This window comes from Artemia franciscana, chromosome 10 (genome assembly GCF_032884065.1).
Source record: "Artemia franciscana chromosome 10, ASM3288406v1, whole genome shotgun sequence".
Taxonomy (NCBI): domain Eukaryota; kingdom Metazoa; phylum Arthropoda; class Branchiopoda; order Anostraca; family Artemiidae; genus Artemia; species Artemia franciscana.
Genome location: NC_088872.1, coordinates 30326824 through 30348098, shown reverse-complemented (window position 1 = coordinate 30348098; position 21275 = coordinate 30326824). Strand labels below are relative to the sequence as shown.

Here is a 21275-nt window from a genome sequence, read left to right as displayed (position 1 = left end):
CTTAAGGAATTGGGACAGAATTTAAGCTTTAGTGCAAAGAGCGAGGTATCGACGAGGGGTGAACTCCCTCTTATACGCAATAAAACATACGAATGTAGAAGTTCGTTACGTAAGTTAATTCTTAAGTTTACGTATATTTTTTACTAATGAAAATGTTCGTAAAAAAAATTAAAAGTTCTAGTTGCCTTTTTAAGTAATCAAAAAATTGGAGGGCGACTAGGCTTCCTTCCTCTCTCCTTTTTTCTCAAAATCTTCCGATTAAAACTATATCGATTAAAACTATATACCTTTTACATAGGCAGCGCTATAGCGCCTATTATGATCTTCATGTTAAGGTTTAACTCTTTTTTCTGAATACTTAAATGAATAAACGCCCTGACTTGTTAAATCAAGTGAAACGTGATAAAGAGCTTAACTTCTTTATTTCACAGTTTAGCTTTTTATTTAAATTTTTTAGTGTATATTCCAAGTTTAATTTTGTTTTCTTTTACTTTCATTTAAAAAAACACGTTTTTGAAAATACAAGCAATTGACAGACAATACTTGTCTCGTATCTTTTGTCAAACTTGACCTCATTTTAAATCCGTTTACAGGATAAGTAGTGTCTTCCTAACTTCACCGTTTTCAAGCTGGTACCAGAGCGTGAAAATACCCGCTATGATGACGCATCAGCTGTTCTTTGTGCCGCTACGTCACGGTTCTTCAGTATAATAACTAGGTTGGCAGGATTAAGGTGAAATTCGGAAATTTTGGTAAGCAAAGCCTTGAATTAGCATTACCATCAAATATATTATGTGTTTTCATGCGTTTGCTAGTATCCATTGGTTATAGATGTGCGGCTATTTGGATTTTTTACTTTACTTGTAGTTTAAGAGGCAAACTACGACAAGTATGTCAACCAATTTCATCAACTTAGCAAGTTAGATTAGGATTAGGAAATATGGCGTTGTCCAATCAATAGCCCACGTTTCTGGAAAAATTTCCTCGTTATGTTTGTGCTACTGAGGTATGCACGCATATTTAATTGCGAATGTTCAACCAGCTACATGTATCTTGTACGGCTTTTATTGCATTAGCTTCTATCGCAATCAGATAGTGATCTAGTTGAGGCATTGTGTAACCCTCTCTTACGCCTCAAATTGCCAATATGGTGAAAGCTATACGAGCCTTATGATTCCAGCTAGGCTAGTTATTTTACCGTAATGTTTTATAGTATTTAGTTTGTATAGTCAGCTGACACAAAATTATTAAACTGAAATAGACTATACAAATCTCTGCTATCGCAAATCCTATTTAGGGTTTGCGATAAAACGGCCTTTAGATTGACAACCTTGCTCTTTTTTTTTACTAGGCCTCTTAGAACTAAGAGATCTGATAAAAAAAGAAATATGCCGTTTGAATCTCCATTCACTTTTGTTTTCAAATAGTAATTACTTCCGTTGTTATTGGGCCCCAGCTCCCCCATTCCCTAACAGGGTCAGATGTAATCCTAGGGATGTACAAAAGTCGAGGGGTCACTCTCTCAGAAATCATGAACACTAGGTGGCGAGTGTCAAACGTGGCGGAATTGTGACGGCCTTTTGGGGACTGGAGCTGGACCAAGAACTTAAGGAGTAGCCCAAGCGTGGTGGAAATGTGCAGCAGGCGTGCTTTTCTGAGATATGTACCAGGTGGCAAAATTTCGCACCTTGACACAAGTTGGCAGTTTTATTTTTTTTAATTGGTTTTATTTGACACTATGAAACAATTATGTATGACAAATAGGTATGAAAGATAACTCATTAGGGAAAGGGACAGGTGCGTAATTGTGGCGGTAGCGGTTATTGTACATTTCTTTTTTTCTAAATTCTACTAACCCAAAAAAAATCAAGGAACCACGTGTCACCGTATGCTTTAGAACCCCTTTTAGGGCTCGAAATAGAACTTGTGACACTAGCAATTAGCGGCATTTGATATATTTGGAAAAAGGCGCCTCAAGAGTTTGTTCATCTTTTAGCTTACAAATTAGACCAAATAAAGAAGTTCACTCAGCAAAATTCTCACTCTTTACATTCATGAAACTTCAAATTATTGGATTTTCCGAGACACTTCCAGTCTAATTTCATTCTAGCCCCCTCCCCCCTCTAAGGCCTGGATAAAGCCCTAGGTAAAACACTAATTTTGGGAATTTGTTGGTTGTCATACTTTTCTGTGCTCATTTCTTACTTACGTCTTAATCCAAAATCTTTAACAAGCCCAGTGTTTAGGTTTTTTCCAGGTACTAGAGAGAAAGGTGGGCTGGGATACAATTAAACTGAAAGTATCTCTGAAAATCCAATAAATAGAAATTTAGAGTCTGGGCTAGGTATAATTTTCCACCAAGTGTGAACTTAGCTCATTTTTGCACAAACCATAACTTAACTACGGTTTTCGTCAAACCGGGACTTAACAGGTTTTGGACCTAATTACGCCTGCAGTTCGGACTTGGCTGGCTCTTCAATGAGTCAAGACTTAAGTCGTTTTCTTTCAGCGTCACCGGAACTTCACAGCTCGGATTTTGTCGATTCTACACTGAGTCAGGACTTATTCTATTTTTGGACCAAGTGGAGACTTACCTCGTTTGCACCAAATAAGAACCTTGTTTGTTTTGTGAAGATTCAGGGCTAAGACGCAATCAAGATTTAAGTCGTTTTCGCACTGAATCACTGAGGTTCCAGAATTTGAAATTGCATCGCTTTGATGTTAAATCAGGTCCACCTAGAGTGGACTAATCAATAACTAACTCGGTTTTTCGCCAAATCGAGACTTGTTTATCTTTCAGCACGCCTCGCAGACCTGCAGGTCCATTTTTTCCTGGGGTATTTGTAAACTCTTCGGCCCTTGTAGCTGCAAGGCTCTGTTCCCCCTTGTAGCAGGACTTTCATTCTTCCATCGTTCTAAGTGAAATAGCTATAATGCTATGGGAAGTTGTGAGCATAACCAGGGACAAAACAAAGAAAGGGAGACACCATGGTGTGTTTTCAATTACTTTTGGTCCAAAAAAGGTCGCTAGAACTTTCAGTCGATTGAGCCCCCATCTAAGCGTCTAAAACCCAGAACTATTCCTAGGTTGGCTACGCCTGGGGCAAAATAACGTGATAATTCTTCCCTTTTGATTGCTTTTATGTGAACTACAAAATGCTAAAACAATTGCCTTTAACCAAAAATTTTGGCCGTGCCGCCCCCAAGACACGGTTGACTTATTAAATGCTTTAATTTCTGCTTGGTTGAGGTTATGATATCGCTCTTTACTTTTAAATACTGTTTTCGGAAAACTCCTTTTTAATAGTTTCTATTCCTTTTTGAATTCACTTTATGTCTATTATTTGCTAATTATAGGAATATTTGTAAAGCTGTTGAAGATTTTCAGCTTGAGAAATAAAGAAACGGTCGTTTATTGCCCTGAGTAAGGACTTAGGTAATTTTCTCACTGATTCAAGACTCAGCTGCTTTTTGCCCCATGCTAGTCTACAGTTTGATATGCACCAAGTGAGGACTTAGCTCAGTATCGTAGTGAATCAGACTGAAGCTTGAATGCTGGGCCATTTATGCTGATCCAAAGCTTTATTCGTGCTTACACTAATTAAGTCTGAAGTAAGTTAGGGCTTGGCTTGTGTTTATCACGTGTCAGGACCGAACTCATTTTCTTACTGAATCCAGACTTGGCTCGCTTCTGTACCAACTCTGTCCACTAATTTGTTTTTGCACTTAGATTGAGAGTCTTTGCGAGAGTTATTATTTTGAGTCTTCAAAAGTTTCCCTGACCATCCTTTCTAAACAAGGTAGTCGGTTTTTTCTTTTAAATTATAGCCTTGAGAGAAATCGCTTCGTACTTTTTCAACGCTGCAGGCTTGGCTCTGGCATGATTTGTCTAATGTTTTTAAATTTTCAAACATTCGTTCTCCGAGAACATAATATCCGTATTACTAAGTTATTTTTTTTTAAGTCTATTGACGGTCATTGCAATTTTAACTGTGGACCTCAACTAAACTTAATAAGACTCGAGCTGATATTTCAAAAATAACAGCCGGCAAAGATCCAGGAATCTTTGCCGGCGACATCAGTGATATCAGACATCAGTGCAATAAGCCTTTTTCTTCACTTTCAATAAATCAGTCAGTGTCATTTAGGAACCAAAAAAAAGACTCCTATTTTTTGAAGGAAAGACAGGGCTATTGTGAAAATAGACACATTACTTAGGGTGGTCGCAGGGGCAATTTTAAATAGAATCCAGTCATAGTTACGTATGAACTTTCTTGAACAAATATGTGATTTCAACCGGAGAGAATGAAACATTATTCGCTGATTTTTTAGGTAACCTGCGGCAGTCAAAAGAAGGGAATAGAAGAGTGAGACTGTATTTCAATTCCCGGAGAATCTTCCAGGGGAGCATTTTTTTGGGAGGAAGATTTTCCAACAAAAATTTTCCACGAAGGGGGGGGGGGATTTACCGGCAGGACTTGAAAAACGATCAGAAATTAAATAAAAAGACAAGTTTTTTCAACTGAAAGCACGGAGTAGCATTGAAACTAACAACAACCAGGGGTTATTTTTATATAAGGAGGGCTGCAACTCCTCTACCCCTCACTCGTTACAGTAAAGTTTTTAGTGGCTAACACAAATTTTTAATTGGATGTATTTGGAAATAAGAGGGTATGGGAGTGGGCTGGTTGCCTTACGATCACTTTTGATTCTTACAAAGGTACTAGAAGCTTTAATTTCCTATCAAACGAGCCTTTCTGAAGATTCTACAACTCTTTCATACGAAGTGGCTTGGTAAAAATAAAAGTGCATTAAGTCCACTTAACTTTTTTTTAGGCAGCGCTACTGCTAACAGTCATAGAAAGATCATTATAAAGTGAAGCGCTTGTAAAAATATTGTTTAATCAATAAAAGATGCCGTAACTTAATACTTTTTTATTATGATGCACGCATTGGAAATTTTAGACCAAACGTACCTCCGCCACTGTATATGTTTTTAATAGGTATCACACGACGTGTGAATGAAAAAATAGGTTCTTTGAGCACGCCAGAAACCAGCAAATGACACTATCTGTGATTTTTTTTTTATCTATCCGTTTTTTTTCCAAATTGAGGACTACATGTGCAATTATATTTGAAAATTTCCATTTTGGACATTCTTTTCAATATACACCCTAGAATTAGATCAACTCTCGTGACTGAAATACACTAAAATAAGTACATAATACTATTTGTTAGAAATTGCAGTTTTACGACGGTTCTACACCCAGTATTTTGCATTAGTAAACCTCAAAAAGACACATCTGGTACTTTCCCATGCAAATCATTTGGGATTGCCTTCTAACTTAAAAAACTGAAAATTTATCCTATGCATAATTTGTTTTGGTGGACTCCACAACAAGCGCAGAACAAGTTTAAGTAAAAGTAAAGGTTTGAGCTTTTCAAGGGATTTGATTAAATGTTGAGATTTTGACAACTTTCCTTAGGGAGAAGAACTAGGGGGATCGGAAACGTGCCAGAAAATATGTTGTCCCTTATCAGCGTGTAAGGTACAGCAAGTAGTTCATTGGGCTAAGAGAAATGTAATATATAAAAACCAATTCAGGACACGGCCTCCCCCTCCAAAGACTAAATTCTGAAAATTTGAATTGCATTGAAAAACTTTAGGTTGATGCCTCCTCAGAGGTCTGCTGTCTACTTTGCTCCCTAGCTACGCCACTGGTTATTCATGCCTTTTTATTTATGTGTTTGAATCAACAACCTTCGCAGACATACTAGGAGAAATATTTCAAGCTATGAACATTCGCTTTTATAAATTTGCCTCTTTATTTTGATTATATAGAGCTGATATATTGCGTAGTTAATAGTATTCTCTTATTATTCTTGTCGGATGTATAAGAGTATTTTGGCATATGCTTTATCCCACTCCACCCCAGTTACTCGAGTTGTTCATTAAATTTTGCAGTAGAGATCAAATCGACTTTAAGATAGCCTCGATATTTTTGTAGACGATCTTACATAGAAGTTAAGCTGGCTAAGCGCGTATGGAGAAACTTATTTTGGGGAGGGGGATATAAGTTCGAAAAAGTAACACCAAAATTAGTGTAATCTATGGGGAAAATACAAAATTATTTCAAAAACTAATAATTCTCGAGATTTGAAGAACACGAGCCCAAAGACGCTTTGGTCTAGCTGCCAAAATATTGTGACTCTTTTCTTCTCCCAGTATGTTTTCATTTGCCCTCCACCCTCTTGACTCTAATATTTAAATAGGTATCTAAATATATATTTGTTTAACTGGCTGGAGAATGGATTGGTCCACCCGCCATCTTCTTAGCTTTTTTGCCTAACTCTGCTCTAGCTTACAAGTATATAATAGGTAGGGCTAAGAACATGAAAACACTTTTTTGATCCTTGTATATCTCTTACACAAGAAATTTCATTCATCTGTGAATATCTAAAAGCTGATCATTTCTACTTCCATTTTTTTCCTGTCATTTACAGCTCAAGTTTTCAGTATTTTACCATTTGCTGAGGAATATATACTAAAATTCAGGACTTCTCAAACAGAAAACGTTGGGTGTAGATTTTTACCCATATCAATTTTTTTAATAAACCAGTTAAAAATCAAATTTCCTTCCTTTTCTGGGGTTTATTGTTAGTTTTAATTTTATCCATTCTTAATCAAAAGAAGCATGTGATGCTCTGCATTTGCCTTTTATTTAGGAAAATGTTGACTACGGAAATCTTTTAAGACAAAGCTGACAATAACAGAGTTCACCAGTGAGTGGGACACGGGTTCACTTTCCTAGATGATACTCTCCAAAGTGATTCCTAATTCCTAAGATTGAGACGAACCAAATTATTTCTTTTGATTACAGGTGAGGTCAGTAGAATGAAACTAGCTTCGTTGTATACATCAGCCTTTGTCGTTGTGTTTGTATACCTCTACTGCTACCTTATCCAGCATGTCAGAGGTGCCGAAATACCAGAATTCCGCAAGTTCAATGTAAAGCCGTCTTTCGTGTTTCCAAATGAGGAATCCATAGGGTATGTATCTCTCAAAGACTATGATTATCTGTATTATTCGACTATTACGAAGGATATCACTTAGACAAGGTTTATATTGTCCTAATAATCTCATACGGTAATCACTTTTGTACTGCATAGGCATTAGGACTAATGGCATATAAATCATTCCACTCGTATCATGATTTTCTCCTTTTTTTTTACTGCTTCCTGACCAACGAAAACTTTTCTATTCATTGCATTGTTGCCAAAAAATGAATGGGGGTAATTCCATTGTTCTGTGCTGTCTTTCGTAGCCAGGACTCCCTGATGTCTGTGAAACCTGGAAAATTTGGAGGAGGGACATGTTGACTTGTTATACTCGAAATCTTGATACTTTTAGTGTGTTTCTCATAGTCTAATATTTTCTTTATAGTGAACCTACTTGTGTCAAGCTTTTTTAGTTATTTTTTCATTTTTTGAGACCATGATCAACTACAGTAGTTACATCTGCTTGGTCGCCATCCAATCCTGAGTTTGACAAGATATTTCGATAACATTTTCAGTTTAGCACCACCTGCTTACCATTTTCTTGTTCTGAGTGATTTCTGCTTTGCATGGGTACGTATCTTCTCTTGTAAATTTCTATCGCCTCTGAGTTTTGATTAAATAAAAAAAACAAGCTTTTTTAACCGAAAGTAAGGAGCGACATTAAAATTTAAAACGAACAGAAATTACTCCGTATATGAAAGGAGCTGTTCCCTCCTCAACGCAACGCTCTGTACGCTGAAGTTTGACTCTTTCTCTCAACTCTACTTTTTAAAACAGTAAAAAACTTTAGCGTAAAGAGCGTAAACTGCTTAAAGCAATTTATCCGACTTTTCAGCACTTTTATAAAAGCTTTCTGTTCTAATTAAACGGTCCTTGTGTTTCAGGGTATCGTTCTTAAAAAAATTTGAGCGAAAAATCAAACTTTAGCGCAAAGAGCAAGGTATTGAGGGTGGGGCAACCCCTTCATATGTGGAATAATTTCAGTTCATTTTGAGTTTTAACGTTGCTCTTTACTTTCACTTGAAAGACTTGTTTTTTTATATATTTGATTTCTGATCGTTTTGCAAATAATGCTGGTAAATCTGGCTCATCCTCCATGAAAAACTCCATCTCCTCAGGGGAAACTCATCCTTGGAAAGTTCATCCCTCGTTAAATACCCCCCCCCCGTAAATTTTCTCCGAACAATCACATCCTTGGTGACAATCCTCCCCTCCGTAAATTTTTCCTGCGGACCATTCAGCCTGAAAAATACTCCTTAGCATATTTTCATTTGAAAATGAATTTCTAATCATTTTTCCAACAACTCCGGAAATCCCCCTTCTGTGGAAATTATAGCCGAGGCAGTAGCTATAATTTTTTTTTTCTTTTAATTTTATTTCTTTGAAATCGGAAAGTTCTTTCTGGTTGATGTGCAAATGTCCAGATTCGTGAGAACCCCTCCTCTCCCCTTTATGAGCTCGATCTCAGTTGGACTTGCTTCGGTCTATTTCTGGACCTGCATCAAAAATTCCTGGAAATTTCATAAACCTGTTAATTTTAAAAACCTGTAATTCAAAAATACTAGAAATAAATGAAAGAGATCGAACCTTCGATCTCATGAATTGCAGATAATTCCATGTTTTACGCAAGTCCAGGGCCACATGAGTTCCAAGTTTATTTTCGGGGAAAAAATAATTTCGTTTTGCTTCCTGCTCAGACTATATCATATAGTAGGGCTGGGCAAAACAAATTTATAGAAAATTTGAAAATGTTAGAGAAATTTACATTCTCTGTTTCAGGATCCCTATACTGCAGATGGGTTCCGAATTTTCTGGTCTTACCATTACCAAGATACAGGCCACTGACCATAATACAAAAAAGTGCAAAAGAAATAGTACAAAAAGAAGCATTTTTCTATTTTGGGTGCTTATACGGGGCACAAAAAAGGGAGGAAAACTAGCGTATACTCTCCTGTGAGCTTCAGAGAACAGGCATAAAAAAGAAAAAAAAAACTATAGCGTTGGTTTTACTCTCCTATAACCTTTTAAAACTCATTGACTCTGATTGTATACTGAAAAATGCTCGCTATAGGTGTTGTTTGTATAACACGTTACACTGTTGTTTCCATGGCTGAACATTAACGTGGGGATGGGAGCTACGGACACTGACCAATCGCTACAATTGAGATTTGTCTCTTGTGATGCGATTTTACGACAAAACACCAGGCGTAACTTGAGCCGAAAGGACAAGCTACTTATATCATCGCATTCGTCCTTTCAGATCTATTTATTTACTGAGCCAGATTTGTGGTTTTACTGAAACTATTTCATGGAAAGCTGTTTAGACTCACTTTGAAAAGCCAATTTCTTTTCAATTTTCATCCAATCACTAACCTATTTTTCAATGTGAAAAAATGTACAGAGTAATATTAAAAATGTACGTCTTAGAGGGATAAAGCTAAATATAAGCCATCGAATATTATGAAGATGCTAGTCTTACATCAAAACATAACATCCTGCAGAAAAATAGAATACGAAACTTTGACAAGGAATATGAAACTTTGATGTTTTGAAATGTAAAATATATATCACAGGCACAAAATAAAGTAGGTGTTCAGTGATGTGCTGCAATTAATATAGGTTTTTTTTTGTCTGATAAATTATTTCAAATATGCTGAAAATGAATATTTTTTTTCAGATAGTTCAGAGTGTCACAAGATGCAGAGCTCTTCTTGAATCAATGCCAAGTGTGAACCAATTTACTATTTATTGTATATTTAAGCGCTGAAATAAAAGTATTTATTCATATTTTAGACGAGTAATTAGTGGCCCTCCACCATTGAACGCAATTCTTTCTGATGTTCGCTTGCAACCTTTGGAGTTCAGGTATCATAACTATGATGAACTAACACAATATTTACAAGAAATCAATGCGCAATATCCCCATATTACATCGTTTTATTCGATTGGAAAGTCTATTCAAGGTTAGTTATTTTGTTAAAAGAATGTTAATATAGACCGAAATGTATACTTACCGCAATTGAAATATAATAATAAGTTTGAACTATTTTTCTGACCATCCAGGGGCTTATGCAGATACATATCTGACCTTGGAGGAGGAGGATGAGAAAGCGAATTTTTTCTTGGAGAGAAGGGGGAAAACCTAAAAATAATGCATTTCTATGTTATCGCTTTTAGTTCTGAGGAAGGCACTTTAAACCAATTTCAGTGAGGATGCATGAGTGGAAGTCTACTGGCTCTTATTCTGAAACCTGTATACAGTTTTACGTCTCTCAGGCTCCTTTTTCCTTTTTTTTGAAAATATAACCACTTTTATGTCTGCAGGCAGGCATACATTTTTGCCTGGGTCTTAATTATTTGAGAACTGCGAGTGAGTCTTGCAAACGTCAAGATCAGATCAATTCAATTTTTACAATTAAATGTTTCCATTATTATTATTTTATCCTCTTTGGTGATTAATCACCTCGTTTGGTGATTCTTGCGCAGACAATGAAAATTTCCAATTGAATTTTCAATTTTGCAATGGTAAAAAACTGTATTGTCGTCTAGCGTGTCCCTATATATTTTTTCCAAGAAGAAAAGATACGGAAAATTTTTGTGGGGTGAGTGTCCAAAACAGGTCTTTCTGTAAAAAATTGTCACCATTTAACACCGTCCCTCCCGGTCCCCTTCCTCAAAAACAACATTTTTCAGAATGATGAAATTCATGAGCCAATTATTGTGCAAAAAATGATATTGATTTTCTTATCTGCTCTTTTAGGATTATAGATCAGCGGTACAAAAAAATATACATCTTAAAGAATTAAGGAAACATGGGAACTTAATTTTTAATGGAAAAAACCTCCGTATGCAGTTATATAGTTCGCTCCGCACGCTTATCGGACGTCAAGTTTGAAAATAAGGAATGTTTGTGAAAAATCTGCAGAAAATGAGTAAAAAAAAATTTATATCATGGAGCCCTACAAACTATAACTTTCCTGATTGCTCTATCAAAAGACAAACACTCCATTATTTGCCAGTTAACTGGGTAAAAAAAAAACAGTGATTAAATGATTACAATTATGTAAGAATGTAACCCTAACATCATGTTACAAAATAGGATTTGAAAAGACAATTATATATTATTGAACAGCTGAAAATCTAAGCTATGCAATAATGCGCACTATGCAATAATACTATGCAATAATTAACAGTGATTAAATGATTACAATTGTATAAGAATATAACCCTAACATCATGTTACAAAATAGGATTTGAAAAGACAATTATATATTATTGGACAGCTGAAAATCTAAGTTATGCAATAATACTTTTATTATTCATAGTAATCTATGTTTCTTTAAAAGCGAACGATTATAATTCTCTATTGATGTGTCTAATGCTCAACTATAATATGGAGGTAAATCAGGCGTTACAACCGTTCGGTTATGCTTCTTCTGTAAACAGGAAAAGATTCCAAATGTCTCATTTCACGATTCAGTGGTGCAACAATGGAGAAAACTTGAATGACGAACAAATCTCAATAATTGTGTAAAAAACAAAAGAAAAAATCGTACAAGATCCTGGTTTCCAGGTATGAATAGACCTGAGATAAAGCCTGGGAAAATATTTTCATTTTTATGTCCTTGAAACTTTAAAGCATTCGGGACAAAAAGTTAAACTTCAATGTAAAGGACTTAGAATGGGACAGACCCGTCGATATACGGAATAATTTCATTGGGTATTGTTTTTAATACCTTATCCAGCCTTACCCTAAATATAGGAAAGACTGCCGCCCCCTCAAACCCCACGCATAAAATTAAAATTCAACTGTTACAGAACAATGCTTTGAAGCATAATTTTTTAAAACAAGCTATCGTTTTCACAATAAGTGTCGACCTTTTGCATCATCAGTGACCAAAATGCACACCTCATACTGTATTCATCTAAGTATATTCTTCCAAATAAAGGGAGGTGAGACGCTAAATATGGAGTCATCCAAATATTTTTTCCAATTTATAAGAAGTATCACTCATCGATAGTTTGAGACTTGGGTCTAAAACAGTTTTTTGGGGTTTAGTACCCTCTTCCCCATTGGAGAATCTATTGAGCAGCTCCCTAACATATCATGTGTTACTATGCAGTCTCAATAGCCATGTTTTTTTGGATAAGCGGTCTTTAATAATGTTTCTTTTTTCATGGACTGCATGTATGTTTAAAGACGAATGGTATAGTGCAGGCCAGTATGGCCTCTGAGAATTCAAGAATTAAGTATGTTCACTCAAATGAACCCTCTTTCAATAATGTACGACTGCTGGCCTGATATGTTCACCGTGGGGAAAAAACGGATGCGTGACCATCTTTTTTTCTAAAAAGACAAAAAAAATTATGTGGCATGGATAGTGGTTTTAGGGTTTTCATACATGTTGAATTTTATTTATAATTTTCGTTTAAATTGTACTCCTTTGTGGGAGAGCTAAACCGTTATTTTCAAAATTATAATCTTCACTTGCTAATGCCTTTGATGAGCAACATAAAAATTAATAGATTTTGCATGTTTTAAATCAGCAAATTTTAGATTTTCTTGCTGCTTATACTGTAATCAAAACTTTGTTTTTTAAAGTTTTGGTTTCTATTGACAAGGGATGATTTTTACTTACAGTTTATTCCTACGAACTGATTAATAAAAGGTTCCTTTTATTGTGAGTAAGGCTACCACTCCCTCCTTCGACCTGCTTTTTTACCTCCAAGATTAATATTAATAAAAAAAAAAATGATTCGAGAATGAAAATAATCCCTGAGAAAGTGCACTTCTTCAAATTTTTCTCAGGACTACAATGAAAAATGAACTGTAGTGAAGAGAGATTACGAGAATAATAATAAACACCCATTAATGACTGAAACATAAATAATGACCCATAGGGTCATCATTCCTAAGATTTTAAGATGAGTTCTGGGAACAAATCTTTTTTATACGGATGTTCCCCATGGACATAGATGGTGGAGAAGAGAGTGTCAGGAGGTAATATTCCTCTGGAAACGCAAAGACACCATAAAGTCTATATAAATAGGAAAATAAAAATATTCCAGCTTAAATTCTGGTAAAAACAAAACTCCTCTTAGCTTCTCTTACCTCGCGATGTTCGTGATGCCTTTCACCCCCACCCCTTTGCTGCCGATAGGAATATTTCTAATATTTAAAGCTTTCTAAAAGGTATGATAGTCGAAATTTAGCACCATTTTCATAGAACTCTTCATATTAATACCCTCAATAACAGATATATTACCTTTTAATGCATACCGATGGCTTAGACTTATAAAGAAATATCCTTAGTTGGACAGGAAGGACAGGAATAGTGATTCTCTCCCTACATGACGATAGCAGCATTTAAAGAGAATTACTATCTTTTTTTCCTGCATTAAGTTTAAGTTTTTAAACCTAAAACCTGCATTAAGTTTTACTCTGCCTTGTTTAAATATATTTCATTTCTTGTTATTATACACATTCAAGAATTAATATCTTTATAGTTTGCAAAAATCAATCGCTGGAAAAAATCAAAATACGTATATAAGGATAGGCCTATACTTCCTTAAGCCCTTAAAATTCCCGAAATAGAAGACATCTCAAAAGATAGCTTCTAATTTTGTAAGTTATGTCTTATCGAAGGAACACTGTTTGTATTATTAATTCTATGGATCCTTGATCATTGTTTTCTTTTTACTAGATCATCGAAAGATATACCTAATTTTAAATTTTCTATTAGAGGGACAATGTGAACTAGACAGTAACAGGACATAGGAAGAAACAAGGAACTAGCGTTCTGCCTTTATAAAAAAACAACCAAAAAAACTAGAATTATAACATTGGTGTCTGTCTTTTGTCTCAAAACCTCTATCAAACCAGAAGGTTCTTCGATGTATTAATTTTATATCGAATTTGCTCATCCTGTAGAATTTAATAAGGTTCTTTCATCAATATATCTGCACAATACTTTCTATTTGTCCTCAATAAAATAAATGCATCATTATGATTATTCGCTGTCAACTCAAATGTTTGAGAATCCTGCGTATATTTCCAATAGTATCCTCAGGCTATTGTCAAATTCAAACATATGTAGGTGAAAGACAGCTCAAGTTCGGTAATTTTTAGAAATCATTAGCTTTGACATCAATATATTTTTTTTATTAAATTTCTCTCTAGGCCGAGACTTGTGGGTTCTTATGCTATCTACTGAACCAAATAAGAAAGTCGTGTTGAAGCCAAATGTTAAGTATGTTGGTGGAATTCATGGGAATGAACCAGTCGGAAGAGAATTGATGCTACATTTAATTCAGGTAGATCTTACGACGCATATTTTAATATACTTGATAGTAATGTTTATCGTTACAGTATAACACTAAGCATGAGCTTAACTAGTGTGAGGGTAAGACCATTGCCTCCTAGGAATCTCAATGCCCACCTTGAAAAATCTTCAAGAGCAAATGTTAACCCAAGTTTTAATGGAAGTCGTTAAACTAACTCCACTCACTAGCTTGTCGGATGTTCTTCTATCAAAAAGTTTTACTTACTCCGAAGCTTCTGAGGCAAACATTGTTTTAATGAATAGCATTTTATTTCTTTTGAAAAAAAGGATTTTGGAAACCGTTTTTCATAAGACCGACTATCTATTTCACTAACGGTAGTCGAAATAAACTGAAACTAAACTGAACTAAACTGAAACGAAATAAGCTGACATACTCTTCCTCTGGTTTGAGTGTCAAGCTGTGAAATTTTTGTCAAATATTTATTAAGCTGTATTTATTCACCTGCTGCGTTTATGAAAGTCTTAAAGCATACTGTTGAAAATAATTTGCACATTTGATTGATAAAAAAGGCTTAGAGCAATCCTTACAAGGCTGCCGTGTAAAAATAAAAATTAACCGCAACAAATCCTATTTATAGTTTGACATTGAACAAGTGAAATAAATAATCTAATTAAAACTACTTAACAAAATAAAATACTGGCATGTATTCAAATTTTATGTTCAAGTATTGAAAAACTGATAAAATTGCTAATTAATTTTTGTTTCCTTGAAATTGCCTGGATTAATTGATTTCAGTAGATTTGTCCTTGTCCGGTGGTGGCGCAGTGAGTTTGATCTCAGCTTGGTAATACTGGACCCAGAGTTGGAACCCAACCGTGGTATCACACTGCAGGGCCGGGGCAAGGACCTTAGTAATCAAGAAGTGTCGTTATTCGGTTACTACTATCACTACTAGGCCTTGCCTCAAATTGCATTTGATAATTGGAATTGACGGTAAACTCAAAGAAGATGCTGAAAATGAGATAACCAATCCAAGGCTTCGTGTAAAAGATCGAGGATTGTGCCAAAGAAAATCTTTGCATTTGACAAATTTTCTGTAGAAGATAGTTTTAATGGGGAAAGAAATAATCCATCAAGAATTTTGTTAATTTTGATTGAAATATTTTGTATTTCTTTCAACCTTATTACCTTCTTGTCAGAAACACCTATAAATGAAGATTTTTTGAATAGTGCATTTCAAGGGTTCCTTTCGATCCGAAAAGCACATAACAGGCCCCAAGGTCTGTAGTGTAACAACCTGTAAAAATGTGTTTTTTCAATTTAACCATTAGGATGCTAGTTAATTTTAAGAAAAGCTTGAAATTGATTTTGCGTCTTAAGTTTGATATGGGTTTTCTAGTTTCAAACATTCCTGTAAATTTACGTTTTGTTTGTTTTTTGTTGTTGTTTTTTTTTCAAGGAAGAAAACAAATCATTATGTGGGCCTTCCTTAATTGCATGTTAGTAATTTAGCATCACTTGATCCTGAATAATGTCGGGGAATTAGTTCTCTAGAAAAGAAAAGAAGACATTAATTTGCAAAAGTCGAGTATAATTGCCAAAGCTAAATATAAACCAGGTTGTTAGGCCCAACGGAAACTTTGGTCTCTAAGGGAATAATTTGTTGCCACAAGGCTCCTTGGTGACCTCCATGTCTTAAGTGCTTGTCCTGACTTGGTTTTGAAAGCAGATTTAAATGCCTTTTCTTAATCCGTGTCAAAGAAGGTGCAACCATCTATAGTTCTGCTAAAAAGTGAATAGTGAGAAGGACGAGGAGGATTCTAGAGGGGTAATGAGCCCACGACATGCCTCCAATAATACAGATTAAAAGTTATTGGGCTTGACAACGTCTTGTCAATAACTACGTGAGCTGTATTCTCAAGATGTACTCTTGTGATGCACAAGGCCGATCCGATTGACATTTTATTTAAAAAAAATAAATACTAAGTCTTAAAGTACCAAGGACAGTGAAAAATGAAATTTGATTGTTTTTTATCAAAACTCACACAGCCATGTCCTTATATCTTAAGAAGTTAAGAAAAATTTGCAACTCAATTTCCAATGTACTCTGCTTGCAGTTAAGTAGTTTTTGGTAGTAGCTGGCACCAAATTTAAAAGAAGGAGACATGGGAGATAAAAATCAGCCAAAAATAAGCTAAAAAAATATGCATCCAACAGATTAAGAAGGTGTAGCTTTCCTTTGAAGGTTTAGAAGTCTTTGGAAATCGACAGATTGTTAATTTAAAAATCCTTACGAACGAAAAATTTTGTCAAATCTAATGAATTGGTTTTGTTTATTCATTTTCACAGTTCAACGTGGTGACACTGATAGAAGTTTGCTAGCGTCCTAAAATCTCTATAATTTTGAAATAACCAAAAGAAAAATCTTAGAACATTGCGTTTTTCAAGCGTGAGTAGACCTAAGATCCGTCTAGGGGGCTAAACTGTTTATTTTGACGTTCTTGACACTTTGTGACAGATCTACCCGTAGTCTAGTCTTACATTTTTCTTTACCAACCAAATTGATGTTCTTTTCTTATATAGTTTTCTAGAAAGGAAAGCTACAAATTTGTGGTTAGGTATTTGGTTTTATTTCTTTTTTTCAACTAATATTCATTCAGTCGCTCTGAATTTAGTACTTTATAATAATTCATTTTGTTTCCTGATTATCTCGCTTGGCTTAATTATTTTTCGTTCAAGATTATGTGTTTATTGATGATAAAATTTAACCATTTATTGCGTAATTTTACATTGGGTCTCACAAGGGGGAGGGGGGCTGCACACCTTCTCAGAAGACTATTTCCATGGCCCTTGGACATTGTAGTGATGGTGACCAAATTAGCGATTTTGAATCACAAATTTATAATGTGATATGTAATTTCAAGGTCTATAAATTGCAATGTCTATATTTAGATTATAAGGTGTTTTTATTTCTGACGCAAAAAACTGATTTCCTTCAATTTCAAATGAATCTCAGGATGTGTTATCAATAGAAAGCTACATTTTTAACTGAAAAGTCTGGAAGCTGATTCTGGATGATGCCAAAGTATTGCATTTCCTGAGCATTAAAAAAAATTAACAGTCAAAACAAATTGTAGCAGTGTTTGGGTAGCCTGTATCCTTGTTTTTGTGATTTCTCTTTGATCTTTAGGACTTCAGTGAACTAATTTCAAACTTTTGGTAATAAAGTAAAAATTTATATTTTATTCAAAAACTGAATTGTTTAAGCAGTTTTATAAAAGAACAAAAACCAAAAAAAAACACGCACAAAGGTTGTAAACACTCATGATGAGAGAAATCATAAGATTTCTGTCACCATCATAAGATTTTTGTCTGGTTAACTATTTTGTTAAAGGTTTTTCTGTTTAATTCGCTGTTTCGTTATTTTACACTTTTGAATGTTAAATATACAAGGAAATAACTTCTCTAGTTCTTACTCCAGTATTACTGCCAATGTGAAAATCGGTAATTATGATTATTTATAAAAGTATTTTTGCGTTTGTGTTTGTATGGTGCATAGAAATTGCGCTTTTGATTTGTTTTGCGAATCTGTAAGTATATGCGCAGCATATATCATTTTGTAAGCATAAGTTTAAATTGTATTTTGATTATCATGTTCTTATTTTTAGTACTTAGTGGTTAACTACCAAAGCGATCCATATGTACGTTGGTTATTAGACAATACACGCGTTCACATCTTGCCTGCTATGAATCCAGATGGATTTGAAGTGGCAAAGGAAGGAGACTGCCACGGGGCTCAAGGAAGGTAATAACATAATCATATTTATTCATTGCTCCAATGCCCATTTCAAACATCTCAAAGTAGTTTTAAAACAAATAATCTCTACAATAGCTCGCTTGAAACAGTAATTTCTACAAAAAGAAATTGACACCAAGATAAAAGAGCCGAATTAAAGCTTAGAATACCTAGAAATTATTTGGTGATGAAGAGACCCCTGGGACTTAGTCTTATTCAGTTTTATGATTAAAAAAAAGATGTTTATGCTCTGTTTTGTTTAAAATACCATTTTTTTAAACAGGATAATTTATAAAAGGATTTCTCTCTTGTTGCCTTTAAATAAAAGTAAATCTATGTCTTTTTGTAAAAAAACAAGGTTTTTCAAAGGATGTATTCTTTAACTGAAATCTAAGAAGTGTTCTAACGACAAAAATTCATCTCAGTGGAGATATTTTATGCGATTATTTTATACTAAGCTGCAAATTAAATCCTTACGCTCATCTTCAGCACTAACAATTGTTCATGTTAAGACCGCTTAAAACATTAATATTGCAGAGATATCAGTCAAGAAACGGTTGTACTGGTGCTGGGAGGGATGTTTGGCTTTCTTTTGCGATATCTTCTTGCTGGTTCCAGTTTATCCGTCTCTCTTATAAAGAGGTGTCAGGGTTGCTCTGTTTGTCTCTAGACTTGCGGTACAGTCACAAAGAGAAACACGGCATTGATTCTGCTGAGTCAACGGACAGTAGGCTATAGCATGAAAAAATAAAATTGGAACCTGAAATAATTTGCATTTGTCATCTTGGATGTCGTCCCTGAGATTAATAAATTCTGTAGTAGCTTGCCATGGGAGTTACTGAAGCATTAAAAGTGAACACACTCGCTTTAAATTCTTTTATGGCAATTGTCCAAAGTCCAGGAAGCTTTTTCCAGGAATAGTCCTGTACCTCACGGCCCAGGTGCTAGCAGGAATCAAATTTACATAGTTCAAGCAATCTGCAAATTTTGAAACTTTGAGGCCTGTTACTAGATCGCTGACGTCAGCGGTCTAAAAGCTTTTTGAGAGATTTTTCTGTGAATATAGCCTTATACGCACTAAATTTCATGTGGATTTGGACAATTTCGTACTGACAGTTGGTAGAGCTTTGAAATTGTGTACATACCTGAAATTTTATATTCTCTGTTCCTTTAGCCAAAGGTACTTGTCCTATAAGTTTTAGGTTGGCCCGAGCCGAGGACGCAGAAGAACCGTACGACTTTTAAAATTAATATTCTTGTGTTCCAGTAGAACCAATTACTTGCCCCTCATACTGTCTCCCTTTAGGTATAAGATTGGTTGTGCAAGTGGGAGTAATTTTGGAGGAGCCATGGAGCCAGTTGAGGCCTCTAATCGTAAAGATTAAGAATCTTATCATGATTTCGGCTCGAACAGGCTATAATACACCTACTTTACTCCTAAAAATTTCGCAATGGTTGGAATTTTAGGGATGCTGGAGGGTACCATTGGATGAAAATCCTTTCTGGATTATGGCTTCGACGAGATATAAAATGTCTACCACTTTACTAAAAATGGTACGGTGTGCTGGGGTAGGGTCCTAGGGCCTACACTTACCTCTTTTAATGGCATTAGCCCACTCTGTCCCTTCAGTCATATAGACTCGTAATCATTGTATGTCTCCAATTTAAACTGGATACTATCTTCTACTATTCTGCTAAAAGGTGAGACAGTGTGAGTATGCGTATCTTGGATTTGGATCTTTAGATCGATTTAGGACTTCTGTCCTTTTTGTAGTGGGTCAGGACTTTACTTGTTTTGTTCTCTAACCCTAAAATTCTGACTTAGATATTTTTTGGGCCAAGTCGGGGTTCAGCTCGCTTCTGCCATTTTAGTACAGAGTCAAGACTTGGCTTCTGTTTATATCGTGTTGGCTTGTAGGTTCAACTTAGTTTGTTGTGCACTGAGTCAGAACTTAGCATATTTTTGCAGTGTTTCAACAACTTTTCTTACTAAGAATGTCCTCATTTCTGCACCGAATCAGTTCGCAGCTTGAACGTAGCTCTTTTTTTGAGCTGAGTCGGGACTTATCTCGATTGTGAACTGCAGCACCAAAACCTACAGTATGGAGCTTAGGTTGTTTTTGCATTGAGTCACGACTTGACTTGTTGTTGCGAACAATCAGGATTAGACCGTTTTTCTACTAAATTAGTTGGGAGACCTGCTGTGAAATTACACAATTTTTACTTAGTAGGCTTTCAAACAGACTTAGCCTGCTACTTTGATTTAGCCTGCTTTGCCACCAAGTCAAGATATAGCTCATGTTCGCACCAAACTTCCTCGGGCCTCCTTTTGCCTTTAAATAATACAAAATTAAAGGCAGTTCTCATTCAGCAGTCAATGAGTGAACTTGTTTGACTGCATTTAACCTAACGCAGCAAATGCTGTGTAATGTTTTTGAGTCTGTGAATACTCGTGATAGCTTGAAATAACTTTAATTGATAATTGGATAAGACGGAGTTTCCTGTATCCTGTAATTTTTGGCCAGCGATTTCTTTTTTAAGAAAGTTATTTATTTGGATGTAAGACGTGCCCCTTTAACGCATATGTACATTACACGCTGGAACTAGCCTGAGTAAATATAAATATAGTTTATATAAAGGTAGGCGAATAGTCTTGTCTTCATCCATTATTATGGGAAAGATCGGCAGCGGTAAACGTAACCGAATTGAAGCGGACTTACCGGACTCTGTGATGAATTCAACAAATAATTCTAAAGGTAGCGTTCTCACTGATTTTCAGAGAACAAATGCTGAGAATATTATTATAATTCTAGAAATGCTGCAGTCCATAAATACAAACATTGAGGCACTCCAACATAATGTCTTTGAGATAAAATCTGATATAAGTGCAGTGACCAATCGTATTACATCGATAGAAAATAAAAATAATGTGCTCGAGAATGAACTTGCAACAGTTAAATCTGAACTTCTGGTTTTCAAGAATATTGTGGAGGGCCAATCGGAGATAATTAATAAATGTAATGAGGAACTGAATTCAGTAGTCAGCCAATCTTCTATTGAAAAAAATCGCAATAAAATGTGCAACTTATTATTTTGGGGCTTAAATAAAGTACCTATTGAGGATGCTGAGTCTCTG

The 21275-nt window shown here is 35.2% G+C and overlaps 1 protein-coding gene across 3 annotated transcripts in view; it reads left to right on the top strand.

Annotated features, from left to right (window-relative positions):
* The window catches only part of LOC136032051 (carboxypeptidase M-like), a 103662-nt gene that overhangs the window by 59478 nt on the left and 22909 nt on the right, over positions 1–21275 (top strand). Inside the window, exons 1-5 of one of the 3 annotated variants that reach the window (XM_065712155.1) lie at positions 596–752; positions 6882–7050; positions 9853–10022; positions 14240–14373; positions 18012–18148. In XM_065712155.1, the coding sequence (XP_065568227.1) occupies positions 6896–7050; positions 9853–10022; positions 14240–14373; positions 18012–18148 (596 nt within the window). In that variant the 5' untranslated portion in view covers positions 596–752; positions 6882–6895. The other 2 variants (XM_065712156.1, XR_010618631.1) reach the window with 2 other exon arrangements.